General features: G+C 45.7%; 1 protein-coding gene and 1 long non-coding RNA gene across 6 annotated transcripts in view; one reads left to right on the forward strand and one right to left on the reverse strand.

The window, feature by feature from the left end:
- Positions 1–571: 571 nt before the first annotated feature.
- On the reverse strand, positions 572–5,926 carry LOC128351539 (uncharacterized). The gene is made up of 2 exons (XR_008319853.1): positions 5,761–5,926; positions 572–852 (listed from the first exon to the last, which is right to left on the reverse strand). It is a non-coding gene; the product is annotated as an uncharacterized LOC128351539 (long non-coding RNA).
- Positions 5,927–6,083: 157 nt separating this feature from the next.
- IL18RAP (interleukin 18 receptor accessory protein) overlaps positions 6,084–15,067 on the forward strand; it is a 30,128-nt gene continuing 21,144 nt past the window's right edge. The window contains exons 1-3 of one of the 5 annotated variants that reach the window (XM_053311149.1): positions 6,084–6,219; positions 12,484–12,643; positions 13,245–13,515. In XM_053311149.1, the coding sequence (XP_053167124.1) occupies positions 12,574–12,643; positions 13,245–13,515 (341 nt within the window). In that variant the 5' untranslated portion in view covers positions 6,084–6,219; positions 12,484–12,573. Of the gene's footprint in view, positions 6,220–7,570; positions 7,679–7,760; positions 7,851–8,806; positions 8,867–12,483; positions 12,644–13,244; positions 13,516–15,067 lie in introns of those variants that run through there. The other 4 variants (XM_053311152.1, XM_053311153.1, XM_053311148.1 and 1 more) reach the window with 4 other exon arrangements.

The raw sequence follows: 15,067 nt of genomic DNA on the forward strand, positions 1-15,067 counted from the left end.
GCTGCAGCACACTGAGCTGACGCTTTCAACAAGCTGTCCAACACAACCCCAAGCTCTCTCTCCTGGCCAGTCACTGACAGTTCAGACCCCATCAGTGTATATTTGAAACTTGGTGGGTTGTTTTTTTTTTGCCCCAGTATGCATCACTATGCACTTCCTTACACAGAACCGCATTTTCCATTTTGTCGTCCACTCACCCAGTTTGGAGAGATCCTTTTGGAACACTGCACAATGTGTTTGGGATTCCACTACCCTAAATAGTTTAGTGTCATCTGCAAATTTGGCCACCTTGCTGATTACACCAACTTCTAGATCATTTATGAACAAGTTAAAAAGCACCAGTCCTAGTACAGATCCCTGGGGGACCCCATGTCGTACTTGTCTCCATTATAAAAACTGTGCATTTATTCCGATCCTGTGTTTCCTGTCCTTCAATCAGTTACCATTTGGTGAGAGCCTTTGGTGGGCAACTTTGTCAAAAGCTTTTTGAATGTTCAAGTATAGTATATCAACTGGATCATCTTTATCCCATTTTGACCATTGACGCTCTCAAAGAACTCCAAAAAGTTAGTGCCTGTCCCATCCAGTTTATTCTACATGATGACTATATGACAAAGCAATTTTAATGCACATACATATTCCAAAACAAAGGATATAATAAGCTAAAATATTCTCAAATTAGAAGTTTACTGCAATATTTTCCAGAAATGCAATACGGATAGACTTTTGCAAGCAAGGCAATTTGGTATGTAACATATGGCTCAACATCAGCCAGCAACCAACAGATTTTATCTTTAGCATTTTTCCACGAATTGAATAGATGATTTAGCCTAAAAATTTCTCTCTAGGGTCCTGAAAGAGAAAGCAATAAAATACATAATGCTCTATGTCCTCAATTTCATAAGTGCAACAAAGACAAAATTGTAATTCTTTAGGAATTTGTCTCAATCTTCCATCTAGAAAAGCAGAGGGCATAGTTTGAAATCAAAGTTCTGTAAATGCAATTCTTAATGGCACAGGAGAAATATCCTGTAGATGAGCACATTCATGATTAACCATAAATAAAAAATACCAATAAGAAAATTTTCAAGTCTTGATTAATTCCATATCCTGATGGGTATTCAGCCCATAAAGCTATTCTCTTAATTTGTGTCTATATCCAAGAATCTTAAAACACTCATGGGACAGACCTTTGGAATGTACGTAACAAATCCAGACCAAATTTTGCCCAAACAACTTTCTCCCCTTGCTCATTAAATCAGAGCTTGGAAAGCAAGCATTCAGGCATTTCCAAAAGTCTCTTATAGTATGTTAAAACTGACTTTATGGATCCAGCTTCTACTGTAGGAAGCCAGACTCAGTTCAAAGGAAAGCAGCTGTCTAAGGACAATTATAGGTTGGATAAATCTCTGGATATTCTGGGGAGTTCCCCATTCAAAAGATATGCTGTTATCTTCAAACTGATCAGCAGCCTAGGGAGGCTAGTGGTGGCCCGTGTGCAGCCACCGCAACCCCCTGGCCCTGCCTCGTTTGTCTGACATCAGACGTGGGGCACGTGGTCTCCTTCCCAAGAGGGGCCGCGTGGGCCGGAGCAACTCTCCATGACTTAAAGGCAGGGAGAGCCATTCCAGCCATGCTGCCAATGCAGCATGGGCCAATCTCTCTCCAAAATGGGGCCACACGGCCCCATTTGGGAGGGACATAGATCGGCTCCGCTGCATTGGCAGCAAGACCAGGAGCAGCTATCCCTGCCTTTAAGGCAGGGAGAGTAACTCCGGCCATGCTGCCAATGCAGCACGGGCTGATTTCGGCTCCAAACGGCCACGTGGCCCCATTCAGGACCAAAATAATGCCCCCCATGTTTGACATCAGATTGGTAGAAGCTCGGGTTCTTTGAACCCATTCGCCCAATTGTGGCTCTGCCCCTGAAACTGATGTAACAGACTCCAAAAAGCATGGCTGTGGTCAATATTGGGGGGAAACAGCTCTATAATATCCCTAGGTTTCCTGGGGTTGGCAGGGTATAAACAGGAATATTTCAGGTCTCCTTTATCTTCCAAGGTTTCCCTGACCTTGGCCAATTTGTCGCTCAAGACTTCAGTTCCAGATTTCCAAGAGCCATTTAGTCCTTTCAATGGCCAATTAAATAGCAAAATACAGAGGGGAGAGCCTGATGGAGGATCAATTTTTCAGGTTCCTGATTTCAATTGTAATTGAAATCCAATGTAATTTCAAGATCCTGATCTTCGTAACTTTGTGTTAACTCACCCTTAAAGGATTCCTCTTCTCCTTCTCCTGCCAATCCTATCATAGAGTTTATTTTATTATCCTCATCTAGGGAGGATTCATGCCACTCATCTATTATAATCAGGTCAGGGTTTGAAAATGTCAGATCTGTTTAGAGAATTCCTTGAAACTATATCCTTACTTATAGGGATGTGTGAACTGGCTCGACCTTGAGCTGATTCATCATCAAACTGGTCCATCTTGAGGGCTTGCCCTCGAGCTGGACCAGGTCCACTTTGGGGTCAAGCTGAACCCCAGGTCAAGCTGAACCCCACTGAATTGGCTCAGGGCCAGTTTGGGGGTTCTAGAGTTAAAACATTTTTTAAATTTACCTCTGGGTTCAGCAGTGGCTTCAGGGGGAGTCTTCAGTGGTTCCCCCTCCCCCACTGGCTTCTGCCGGTCTCCAAAGGGCCATTTTGGCTCTTTCTGAGGTGGCAGAGGCCATTTTGGAGATCACCGTGCATGTGCCCTGGCCATTTGTTTGGCTGGATTATGACCCAAGCAAATGGCCAGAGTTGCATGTGCAGCAGCCTCCAAAATGTCCCTTGCCATCTCAGAAGGGCCGAAGGCCAGGAAACTGGCCAAAACGGCCCTTTGGATATCAGGGGAGGTCAGCAGGGGAGCGGAAACTCCCGGGGAACCACCAGAGGAACACCCCATGGCAGTGGCAACATCCCCCAAGGCCACAGCAGAACCTGTCAGTACATTAAAAATGTTTTTAAAAAACAAAACTCTAGAACCCCTGAACTGGCTCCAATTTGAGCAAAGCCTGGCCCCTCATTTGGAGTGACAAAACCGAACATGCTCAGCTCGGTTTGAGTCTGATTCAGACTTGAACTGAAATGGGCAAACCAGTTTTCTGCACACCCCTACTAACTTATTGGTTTATACTGTGCATCTCCCAGTCTGCTATAATTTCATTTAATTGCTCTCTTGGTATCTGTTGGACTATTAGCATATTCATGTCCAGGATCCAGGAGGTTCTTTAGGTCATCATAAAGGTCTTAGTAGAGGGAGCTGCTGTAAGTATTCCTGCTTCAGTAAGATCTAGCATCATCTTCATGTTGGCCTTAAGACTTGATATTTCCTTTCCTTACAAATCCAATCTATTGAATATCTTCTTATAAACTTGTGCTGAAACAAAGCACTGATCCTGGAGAAACTTAAGCATAACTGTAAGCTTTTCATTATCAGGTAGAAGACTATCCATAGGACTATACAATTGTGTCGGGCTTGGAATAGGTTGAGATATACTTGTTTGATTCAAAACATCTGAGAAAATAAAATTGCTTAAAAAATCTGGGTCTATTGACCAATTTAAGGGCCTCCAAACAGGTTCGAGCAGGGGGGCGTTTTGAAGTTCAATGGAGGGGGGGCCTCTTTGAGGGTGGGGGAGGGTGCACTTACCTCTCCCATCACTTTCCCCCCCTCTGGTGCTCATTACTGTTAAAAGCCTTCAGGGTGGCAGCATACCTTAAAAGGGCTTCCGAATAGGTTTGTGCACATCCCTATTGTGTACCTGAGGTAAGGGGATTTTGATTACCTTCCTTTTCTCTGGAAGCCCTCTGTGTTGCCCCAAAATATGTCCCTGAAGGTTGTGTCACCCTCTGGGACACATTCTCAGGTAACATGGAACACTTCCTGGGGAAGGGTAGGCCAGTGAAATTTGCCCCCACTGCTGAGCATGAAGTAGAGCTGAGTTAATTGAACTTTTCAGAAGCACTGTTGCACTGTTGCTTTGCTGGTCAGGATGTCAGTCAGTGTTTCAAATAATGTTCAGATTGCCTTTCCCCGCTGGAAGTACACATTTGAAAACTGAACCACTTCCACGGGGCAGTTTAGAGAGTTAAGTCTCAGGCATTTCTACTTGAAAAATTTAATGGTTTTATATACCAGTATAACAGTCACGTCTCCCCACCAAATCCTGGGAAATATAAGAGAACCACCACTGCCTCTTTACCCAATTAGCGGGGAGGGGGGTCAGTTGGCCTAATATTATGAAAGTCAGTCAGCCCTAATATTATGAAAAGGTAAACAATGTTGTCCTCTTTCTCCACTCTGTGTATAATTTTATAAGCATCTATCCAGTCCTCCCTGAAATGTCTGTTTTAAAACTAAAAGGTTCTAAATGCTTCAGTGGCCATTCTTTATCAGGAAAGTGTTGTAACTCCTTGATCTTTTAGTTACCCATTTCTGTACCTTTTCCAGCTGTCCAATGTCCTTTTTGAGATGAGATGGGTGCCCAGAATTGCACACACCATTCAAATTGTGACTACGCAGCATAGATTTGTATAAGGCATTACTGTTCTGATAGTTTTATTTTCAGTCCCTTTCCTAATAACCCCTAGCATGGAAGTTGCCTTTTTCACCACTGCCTACACACTACACTGGTGTTTTTACTGAACTATCTATGACAATCTGAGATGCATCTGATTAGTTGCGACTTTTCCCAGATTCCATCAGTGTATATATAATGTTGGGGGGGGGGGAGTTGTCCCAGTCTGCATTACTTTACCTTTACCTTACATTTAACCTCATATGCCATCTTCTTGTTCATTCACCCAGTTTAGAAAAATTAGCCCAGTTTGGGTTTCATTGTACTAAATAATTGGATGTCAACTCCTAAGTCTAGAAGCATGTTTATGAGCAAGTTACATAGTTCTGCTCCCACTGCAGGTAGTGTCTCCTACCCAGGTTTGGGAGCTGTATGTGTTCCCAATGTTCAGTTCTGTGGGTGCAAACAACCAGGTAAGATGAGGAACAGCTTTTGCTCCTACCTTAGTCAAATGCTGGGTATAAAAGCTGGGTAGGACAGCTCTGTCCTACCCAGCTTTTCCTTCTACATCGAATCCACACAATCGCTTCTCCTTCCTCCTACCTAGTTGTTTGCATCCACACAACCAAATATTGGCAGCACACTATCCTACCCAGTTCCCAATTGTGTGAATGGCCTCATAATATGGGATCCACTGTTTCCTCTAAGGTGTGTGTGTGTGCATGTGCTCACAAATTTTGGGGTGTCTGCTCAGTTCAATTTAGATCCCACTCAGGTTGAATCAGGAAAGCCCCATTCTGAATGCAGGGGCCCTTAAAGAGGCACCCCGCCACCTTCGAACTGCCCAGCTGCAGTTCCGTGCACATCCCTAGTACACAGTAGCACTGGTGCAGCATTAGTCTGGAACTCTTCAGAAGCACTGCTGCTGCTTCCGTTGCACTGCTGCTTCATTAATCAAGAGGTCAGCCACTTTGCCCTTACATGCACTGAGACAAAAAATGAATCCTCCTGTTTCCTTGAGCAGGAGGAAAACATCCTGTACATTTTCAGAACATGGGAATGCCATAATTGTTGTAGCAGCAAGGGAGGGGAGGGCACAAGTCAATAACACTAGCTGGATCATAGCATGTGTGCAGAAATGTGTAAACAGTTCTTGATCATGAAAATAATCTCTCATAAAACTTGACCATGGCACTCACAATGGGTCTCCATGAACTGTTAGCGGGTGTACAAACCAAGTCTTCACTCATGCACTCTCTTTTAATTTGCAAAGAAAATAATGGTGGCAATGCTGGTGAGCCCTTCGGTGGTTTTAGGGCTCCAGGAAATAATCAGTGTGGGCATATCGTGGAACTATAACCACCTGTGAATTATGACCATCTGTGAAAAAAGAGAAGGAAATAAATGGATCCTCAGTATAATGAATGTTATGCTGTTTCCCCTCGGAAATGATGTTTTAGAAATCAGCGCTGTTGCATGGTACACAACACAGCTTAGACAGATTTCCCCTCCCTTTTTACAAGAAATGTTGCCGGAAATTGCTCCTTGGCTAACAAAGGAAGAGGCGATGACAGTAAAGGAAACTCTGATTGAAAGGAAACATAACGGTCATATGTAGTTCACCACAGCTCTTATCACATCTGGCACAAGGCTTAAAGGTAAGATTTCTCACATTATTCTCCAGAACAGCCTTTTTTCCAAATTACAAATCTTTGTGCTAATATCATTCACAAATTATTTAAACAAGCCTTTCAGTGTAAAGAATCTGATGGTTTTTATTGCCTGTTTCTCTAAATTGGGTTAGTTCTCATTTCTGTTTAGCCACTGGAGATGATATCTAAGCGAAGTACCTTCTATGTGATTCCCCACCCCCCACCCCTGTCGGGTTTCTTTCAGTAGGAAATTGTGCTGAGGGAATATGATTGCTATAGGACCAAGCTTAGTACTAGGTGCTCCTGACTGCATCAATTTAGGCGAATGGTCTTGCACTATATATTAGAGCTGCAAAGTATGGGGCGAATACTGTACAATTCTCCCTGTAGAATTTTATGGGTTATCTAGGGGGTGGCCTGTCCATAAGGCAGGGAGAGGCAGCAGTCACCACAAAGGAAGGGAAGGGTAGAAGAGGCAGCAATTGCTGAGCTTCTGCCACCAAGGGCATTACCCTGCCATCCACTACCCTCCCCCTTTTCCTTGCCCCACAATAACACCACTGTTCATTTCCCTCTCCTCAGCCCACTGGGGTGCACCTCGTCTTTCTCCCACCTGAGCTAGAAATTCCCCTGCCACCACTTCTTGGCTTGGTGCCTGTCTAAGAATGCTGAGGCCCCACCCACAGATACTGTGTGTGTGTGTGTGTGTGAGAGAGAGAGAGAGAGAGAGAGAGAGAGAGATACTGTCTCGCCTCAGGCAGCAAAATGTTTAGGCCCCTGCTGAGGTTGCATAGAATGCTTTCTGAATAAACAGATTTTCATTCAACAGTGTTTCAGTGCAGAGAATTCAAATTCAAATTAACCCCTTCATTAAACACTGTATGCCTTGTACTGCAATAAATCTTACAAACTTGAAATAGTGGCTGGGTAGTCCAATTCCCTGCAGAAATATACCCCTTCATTTCACTGCAGGTATCTAGGATTATGGCTGATTAATACAGGAATATTTTATCAATATTTTGAGTGGTTCAGCTAAAAATGACACCCTATTTCAGAAGGTAATCTTGAATGGCAGGTCTGGAAACTTTGCTTCTGACTGTGAAATATTTCATTGTAATATACAGGAGTAATGATAATTAACAATGTTGTATAGTACATTCAAAATTCTCAAAGTATGTTACACACACATTTAAGCTATTTACATGTGCAGACAAAACCGGGCTAAGGAAGCCCAGCCCAGTTTTGACTGCCGGGATTGGTTCTAATCCTGGTGGTGCCTCAGCAGAAAACCTGCTTCTGTAGCCACCCTCTAAAATAAGCTAAGGAGAGCATTTTTGTGATTATCTGCCAGCCGTGGCTGCTGCCAGACTGCAGAGCTTCTGGCCAGCTTTGGGGAGGGGAGAGGAGATCCCCATAATGCACAGTGCACTTGTGCGGTGCATTATTGGAGCAGGGGCGCAGCGAGGTAATTTTACTGCCTGGACCTGAAAGGCTTCAGAGGGCCCCTCCATGAGCCCCCCCGCCACTGGGCCCCCCTCAATTTTTTAAAAGCAAACCTCCATTCTGGGGGACCTCCTGGGGGCCTCCAAAGGCCTCCCTGACACGGACTTGTGATGCTTGATACTCCTACTGCGCAGGTGCGTTCAAGGCCCAAACAGACGGGCCTACTAGTCGCTGCGCCTGCCGCTGGCCCCACCACCATGGGGAGGCCGAAGCCTGCTTGGCTCATCCCACAGCCCATGGCTGTGTACATGGTGGTGGCAAAAATGGCAAGGAGTGGCACAGCTGGGCAGTGGTGGGCACAGGCAGCGGTGGGTTGGCAGGAGGCCCCCCAGGAGATTTGGAGACCCCCCTGGACTCAGGAGCCCATGGACCAGGGCCCCAAGGTCCGGAAATAAGAGCACCTCTGTATGGGAACTCCGGGGGGCAGGGCGAAAAATCCCAGCACCCCGACCCTCCAAGCTACTGGCAATAGCCAGTAATTGTCTCACCGAAGAGGGAGCCCTTGGTCGTCTGCGGGGAGGTGAGCTTTTTATGGCTTCGTCCCCACTAGCCCTCTTGCCCTTTCTCTCTGCTCATGAGAAAGGGCTTATTGGCTCATTAATTCTTACATGAGCCCTGCAAAGGAGTTCAGCAGTGGCATAATCAGCAGTAGCACAATGCCCCCACCCCCCATTTTTGTGGTGCCATAGGCACTGCCAAAAGTTTTTGACTTAATTTTCTTGATGGCTCTTGCAGCTGCTGCCAGCTACCCGCCCATATGCCTTGCTACTGCCAGCTGCCCACCCACATGCCCCCATCCCCCTCTCTCTCTGGTACCAGCAAAGAGCTGGCATGCATGGGGCCAGGGCAGGGAAAGTTGTTCATCTGCTTTCCTGCCTTCCCTCCCAGGCACCAGTAAAGTTGATGAGTGCTAATGACATCACTGGCCAGTGATGGGTGACATTAGTCCTCATTGGCTTTGCTGGTGATGGGGGGTGGGGTGGAGGGCAGACAGGAGAGTGGGCAAATGTCTCTCTCAGCCCTGGCCCTATGCATGTCAGTTCTTTGCTGGTGCTGGGGAGGGTGGGGGGACAGAGGCATGCAGGCAGGTGGTTGATGGTGGCAGAGCATGTGGCTGGTGACTGTGGGGTACTTGGGTGGCTGGCAGCAGGTAATCAGGGTGAGGGAGGCAGGGAGGTGGTGGACCCTCAGCAGCCAGAGGTGTCTCTAGGGTTAATAGAGTAGTGGTGTGCCCGAACCGGTCCGGCAGCCATTCCAAAGAATGGCCGAACTGCCGGACCGGTCCGGCCCTGCCTGGTTCGGGTCCGGGTGGGGGGTATGTCTTTAAGGGCGGGGAGGGCTTGCTTAGCCCTCCCGCCTCCTTGCCCCCGCCAGCGCCTGTATTGTACAGTATAGGGGCGCTGGAAACCAGCCCCCCCCGCCGCCGCCGCGGCGAAATAACCCCTAAAACCAGCCAGCCCTCCCTCCCTCCCAGCTAGCTGCCCGCCCGCCCACCCACCCACTCACCCAGTCGCTCACCCGGTCGCTGGATAAAAAGCGAGAGGAGCTCCGGCACAGAGCTCCTCTCGCTTGGAAGGCCTCCAGCAGAATGGTGGCTTGCGCGCGCGCGCATGCGCGCGCCGCAAACCACACCGTTCTCCGGAGGCCCGGTCTACCCGCCGGGAAAGGGCCGGGTAGGCTGGGCCTCCGATCGTTGGGTACACCGGGCCTCTGGCGATCGGAGGCCCGGTCTACCCAGCGATCGGAGGCCCGGTCTACCCGCCGGGAAAGGGCCGGGTAGACCGGGCCTCCGGCGATCGGAGGCCCGGTCTACCCAGCGATCGGAGGCCCGGTCTACCCAGCCCTTTCCCGGCGGGTAGACCGGGCCTCCGGAGAACAGTGTGGTTTGCGGCGCGCGCATGTGCGCGCGCGCAAGCCACCATTCTGCTGGAGGCCTTCCAAGCGAGAGGAGCTCTGTGCTGGAGCTCCTCTCGCTTTTTATCCAGCGACCGGGTGAGCGACTGGGTGAGTGGGTGGGCGGGCGGGCGGGCAGCTAGCTGGGAGGGAGGGAGGGCTGGCTGGTTTTAGGGGTTATTTCGCCGCGGCGGCGGGGGGGGGCGGCTGGTTTCCAGCGCCCCTATACTGTACAATACGGGCGCTGGCGGGGGCAAGGAGGCGGGAGGGCTAAGCAAGCCCTCCCCGCCCTAAAAACAAGGCCCCCCTTCGGTGTTGGTCCGGACTTCTCCGGACCGTGCACATCCCTATAATAGAGCCTAGGGCAAGCAATGAAATTGCGCCCCCTGTCCAAACATCTGACACCCATCTTTCAGATAACTTTACCATAATATCAGCTAAAAAATACAAGTTAAGCTCGTTAATCTTTTAATATTTCAAAAACGATTTAGGAGTGGACATAGCCAGATCAAAAATGCTGGAAAACTACAAATTTCTGTATGCTGGGGCTCATGAAATACACAAATACTATGTGGAGGTGTGCTTGGAAAACTAAACAGAAGTGCCTGTCTAATTCTCTACTATGCATTATAGTATCACGATTACATAAGTTTTTAAAATAAATGGAGAATTTGACTTTTCTCAGATACTCTAAAATAATTAAAGGATATGCAGAGTCAACTGTGTCACTGCTTGGAATATATTCTAGTATTTCAGAAAGACAGTTAAAATGAGAGAAAGACAGCAAGAAACTCCCAGTGGGCCTTAATACTAAGGATTTCACACTGATTCAAAGACAAACTCATCATTAATAGCCATATTATTAAGACATCACATTTAACTCACTTATCACAAGAAGCAAAGTAAGAGCAAATGAATACAATCCTAGCTCATAAGCTTCAGCTCAGTATTCACAAACCCTGATTCTCTATACATAGTGCCAAACTGAATATGTGTACAGTGTCTTATATATATATTTTTTAAAAAAATCACCTGTAGCCCCTTCGGGGGGCTTCCTAAAGGCCGTGTGTGGGGAGTCTGCAAAGGTTCCCCCTCCCCCCTCTGGTCTCTATGGCCTTGCGGGGTCCATTTGAGCATGTGCGGTGGCCATTTAATTTTTTTTTTAATGGACGCTGAAAACAAAATCGCCACCACACATGCTCAAATGGCCTCTGCGAGGCCTGGCATGGCCTAAAGACTCACAGAGATCATTTGGGCATGCACAGGGGCCATTTTGTTTTCAGCTGCCATTTTTAAAAATATAAATTTTTTAAAAATGGTGCCTCCCTTCAAGTGGCGCCCGGGGCACGTGCCCTGCCTCCCTCACCCTAGATACACCCCTGTCAGCAGCCCCTCTCCTTTGGGAAGGGGCCTGGGGTAGCCCATGTTCTTTGAACATGTCTACCCAAGTATAGAGATCCCCCTAGAGATCTGTATTAATCTTATATTACAGATAGAAGGGCTCTAAGGCCTGTGGAGTGAGTTCACAGCTGAACTGAGTTAAGAACTAGGAACTTCCAGGTTTTAGATCTTGCTCCACTATACTAAAGTTGCAGTAGTATAGTTTTATGCTGTTTGTTTTAAAAACAGTGGTTTTCAGACAGTGGTCTGGAAACCCTGGTTTATATTGTTTATTTGATATTATATATTTGTTTTTTCCTGTTCATTGTTTGAGGTAGTGTATTTAAGGCTGGCCACTTACCGTAATAAAGATTTTCTCTTTAATTTTTTAAATAATAATTTTTCAGACAGGATGAACAATTTTTACAAACATACATTAAGATATAGAAACATAGCTGATTAGAAATTACATATTTCAGCATAGTATAATATTTCTCTCTCTCAACTCTATGTAATATATAAATACCCATCCCATTTCTCAAAACCCTCCTCTCTTTTAGGTAAACAAACAAACAAAAAAATAAACAAATGAAAAGCAAAGGAAAGACCTGTAACAAAATCACCCTGATCACTAATTTCTACAAAACATAAATCTACCTTATCTATCTATCTATCTATCTATCTATCTGGAAACCTGATGGAAGCATATTGACTCACTTCACCTTTTAACCACCCATTCAATTCACCACAAGCAATTAAAATTATAGTTGATGATTTCTAGAATATCTGATCAGTATTTTGAGAGTGTTAGGTAAAGGGGTGAGGATGTGTGTTTGGTCACCAAAGGCTGGTATTTTTGTCCTTTGCTGCTCTCCCCTTCATGAACCATATAAATAAGTTGCTGCTTTGAAGATGGATTCTAAATAAGTGTTGTCAAAGAGTGGGGCAGGTTCCTTTGGGGAGATGCTTCAGGGGAGCCAAGGCAAAGCATGCTGGAGAGACTCCCGAGCTGGGAGGCTGCTTTTTAGCCTCCCGGTTGGGGGTCTCCTCATGAGTTGCTGCGGTGCAGAGCCGCACTGCAACAACACACGATCTGGAAACCCCGGTTAGCGGAGCACTCGCTCTGCTAACCTGGGCTAAGGGGAGGGCTTCGCAAGCAGGTTAGCTCTTTGAGGCAGCTGGGCTCGCCTGCAAGCCCAGTGGTTCTCACGTTCTGCTAAAATTGGGCTAGGTTCCCCTACAAGCCTCTACAAGTTAACAGCAAAGAGTTCAACCAAGCTGCAGGTGCAACTCTTTCTTTGCAGTGAGCTATACAAGACTATTACATAGAAAACCACCAGGCTCTGTGGGCACCAGGAGTCAAAATCGACTTGATGGCACACTTTACCTTTATCTTACTTACCTGGATAGACTTTCTATTTAGCAGCTTCCTATAAGAAGTGGTTTTCAGAGACTGTTGGCCATTTGGAGTGTTTGTGTGTGTTTACATTACAGAGATTTTTCCCCATGAAAAAAAACGCATCAGGTTATATCTGCCCTGAAAGTCACCGCAAGTTGATGAAGGATACACCATGTTAGAAGGCAATGCTAACATTCTGCTTGCTTTTTCTGCTGCTAGTGAAAAGAGCAGAGGTCAGAGATATTGATATTGCAGGTAAGGTACCATATTATCTTGCTTCTTTGTGCAGTTCTAATGCTCATTGCCTGAGATGATACAGCCTTCTTATGGGACTATATAATCCCGGTTTCCACACGGGGAGTTGTTTGTTCAAAGGTGCTCTACATCAAAACTGGAAAGTCTGAAAACTAGACTCTCTGCAGTAGTAACTTTTGATGGGCTGCATGATTTTCACATGTGGGTATCTTCAAGTAAGTGACTGCCCACTGAACAGCTAAGGGCACTATAGTTCTTTGTAACAGGAAATGCATCAGCATAAACTTTCTGACTTCTGCAAAAAAACATGTCAGGGTCAACATGTTTCTGTCCACTCCACCTAATTCCACCCCACACCAACATGCTTTATCATGTGACCTGTCAAACAAATGGGGGTTATGAATTTTAGGGAGAGAATGAGGGGAGGGAGGGGCTCTATGATATGGTAACAGTCAGCTCCAAAAGTTAATGGGAGCCGAGACCTTGATTTCTTCTCAGCTGCAAAGCCACATATAACCTCAGTTGTTTTATATGGAAAAATGAATGCATTGTTCTTGTCTATTCTTCTTGAATTGCACTGACATTTTAAAATCTTTCCCAGAATGTCTTTATAAGCACATTGATGTGAGGTACCGGGCCATCAGTGATGAGAAGTTTGTCTTTTCGTGTGACTCACCGTCTGTGGACCCTGCCTCAGTTTTCAACAGTTCTTGTTTATATGAAAGTAAGGTGAAATGGTACTGGCAACCAAGACATAATGGAGCCCTGACGCTTCTTAGTCATAAAACCACCAACCGCGTGCATCGAGGAAATTCCCTCTGGTTCAATCCAATAACGACTGACGATTCTGGAACATATATTTGCAGAAACGGGTTTGTTGCTTTGGCAGATCTTCTTCAATACCCTTTGCTCGTATTTTTCAAATTCTCCTCAGAACTGATTTTCTTCATCATCACCACCACTATTGTTTCTTGTTGTCTTAGAACACTATCTAGCTACACACTTTAAAGCCCCATTGGTTTCAGTATTGACTGCACCGCTAAAATCAATTGGAATTTAAATACGTTTCATTTTGACTCAGTTGTGCCCTAATTTGCTTTTAAAGCTACACCTCCTCATCTGCCCTCAAGGGATTTATTTATTTATTTAGTACACTTGTATACCACCACTCAGTGAATCTGATGGTCGTTTACAACAAACAATATAAACAATTTAAACAGTTAGACATTTAAAAGAATGAATGAATTCACAGTGTGATTACACTGTCTTGTTAAGTTCTGTACCATTAAAAAATAAAATACAAACTCTCACCACAGACTTCCATGCTACATTAAATCACATTCTACTTCATTTTTATCTGATAGATTCCCTGGAGCAGTGTTTCTCAATGTTTTTGGAGTCATGGACTGGTACATTCTTCGTGCACAGTTTCCCAGACCAACAGTTAGTAAAGGGCTTGCCCCCCTTGCCCCCCCGGCACCCCCCCAAACAATTTTGGGCCAGTGGGGGGCTGCCGCCACCAGGAGCTCTCCAGAACTCATTTCCAGGCAGCCCTTGCTGCTGGATAACGTTTGTTTCGAGGAAGTGAAATGAATATTATGCAGCAGCGAGGGCTGCCTGTCTAGAAATGAGCTCCGGAGAGTTTGCCTAGGCTCAGTGAATCCCAGGCCCTGCCCCTCTGCACATGATGTCATGTGCCCAGGATCCATGGAGCTCAGCGAGCTCTCCAGAGCTCATTTCTAGACAGGCAGCTCTTGCTTCTGGATAACATTCATTTCACTTCATGAACGTTATCCAGCAGTGAGGGCTGCCTGGAAATGAGCTCCAGAGAGCTCCCGCCAGTGGCCCCCACTGGCCTTAAATTGTTTTTTGGGGGGTGTTTTTTTATTAGTGAAGACTCATGGACCAGTACCCAATGCCTTCTAGACCGGCACCAGAACCGTGGACAGGTGGTTGTGAAACACTGCCCTGGAGCATTTTATTTTTTTTTAATCGAAAACAACTTTTAAAAATGTTATTCATCATCCATCATTCAGAAAAAAATTTAAAATATCATTATACATGGTCAGATACTCTTGTTACATATTGCAGTGGCTACATTCAGATATCATGTTGGACTAGGACTGGGAAGACCCAAGCTGAAATCCCCATTCATTCATGACGCTCACTGGGTGACTCTGGGCCAGTCATGTATCTCTCAGCCTAACCTACCTCACAGCGTTATTGTGAGATAAACAAAACCATGTACAGTGCTCTGGGCTCCTTGGAGAAAGAATGGGATAGAAATAATAAATAAATAAATAATAAAATAAAGCAAGACTTATATTTGAAATTAATAATATTTGAAATAAATCTTCAAACTCTCAGTTACTCTATGGTTACATTTTGATTATAGGGTCTCTGCCAATATATTAAAAACATTCT

This window comes from Hemicordylus capensis, chromosome 3 (genome assembly GCF_027244095.1).
Source record: "Hemicordylus capensis ecotype Gifberg chromosome 3, rHemCap1.1.pri, whole genome shotgun sequence".
NCBI classification, from domain to species: domain Eukaryota; kingdom Metazoa; phylum Chordata; class Lepidosauria; order Squamata; family Cordylidae; genus Hemicordylus; species Hemicordylus capensis.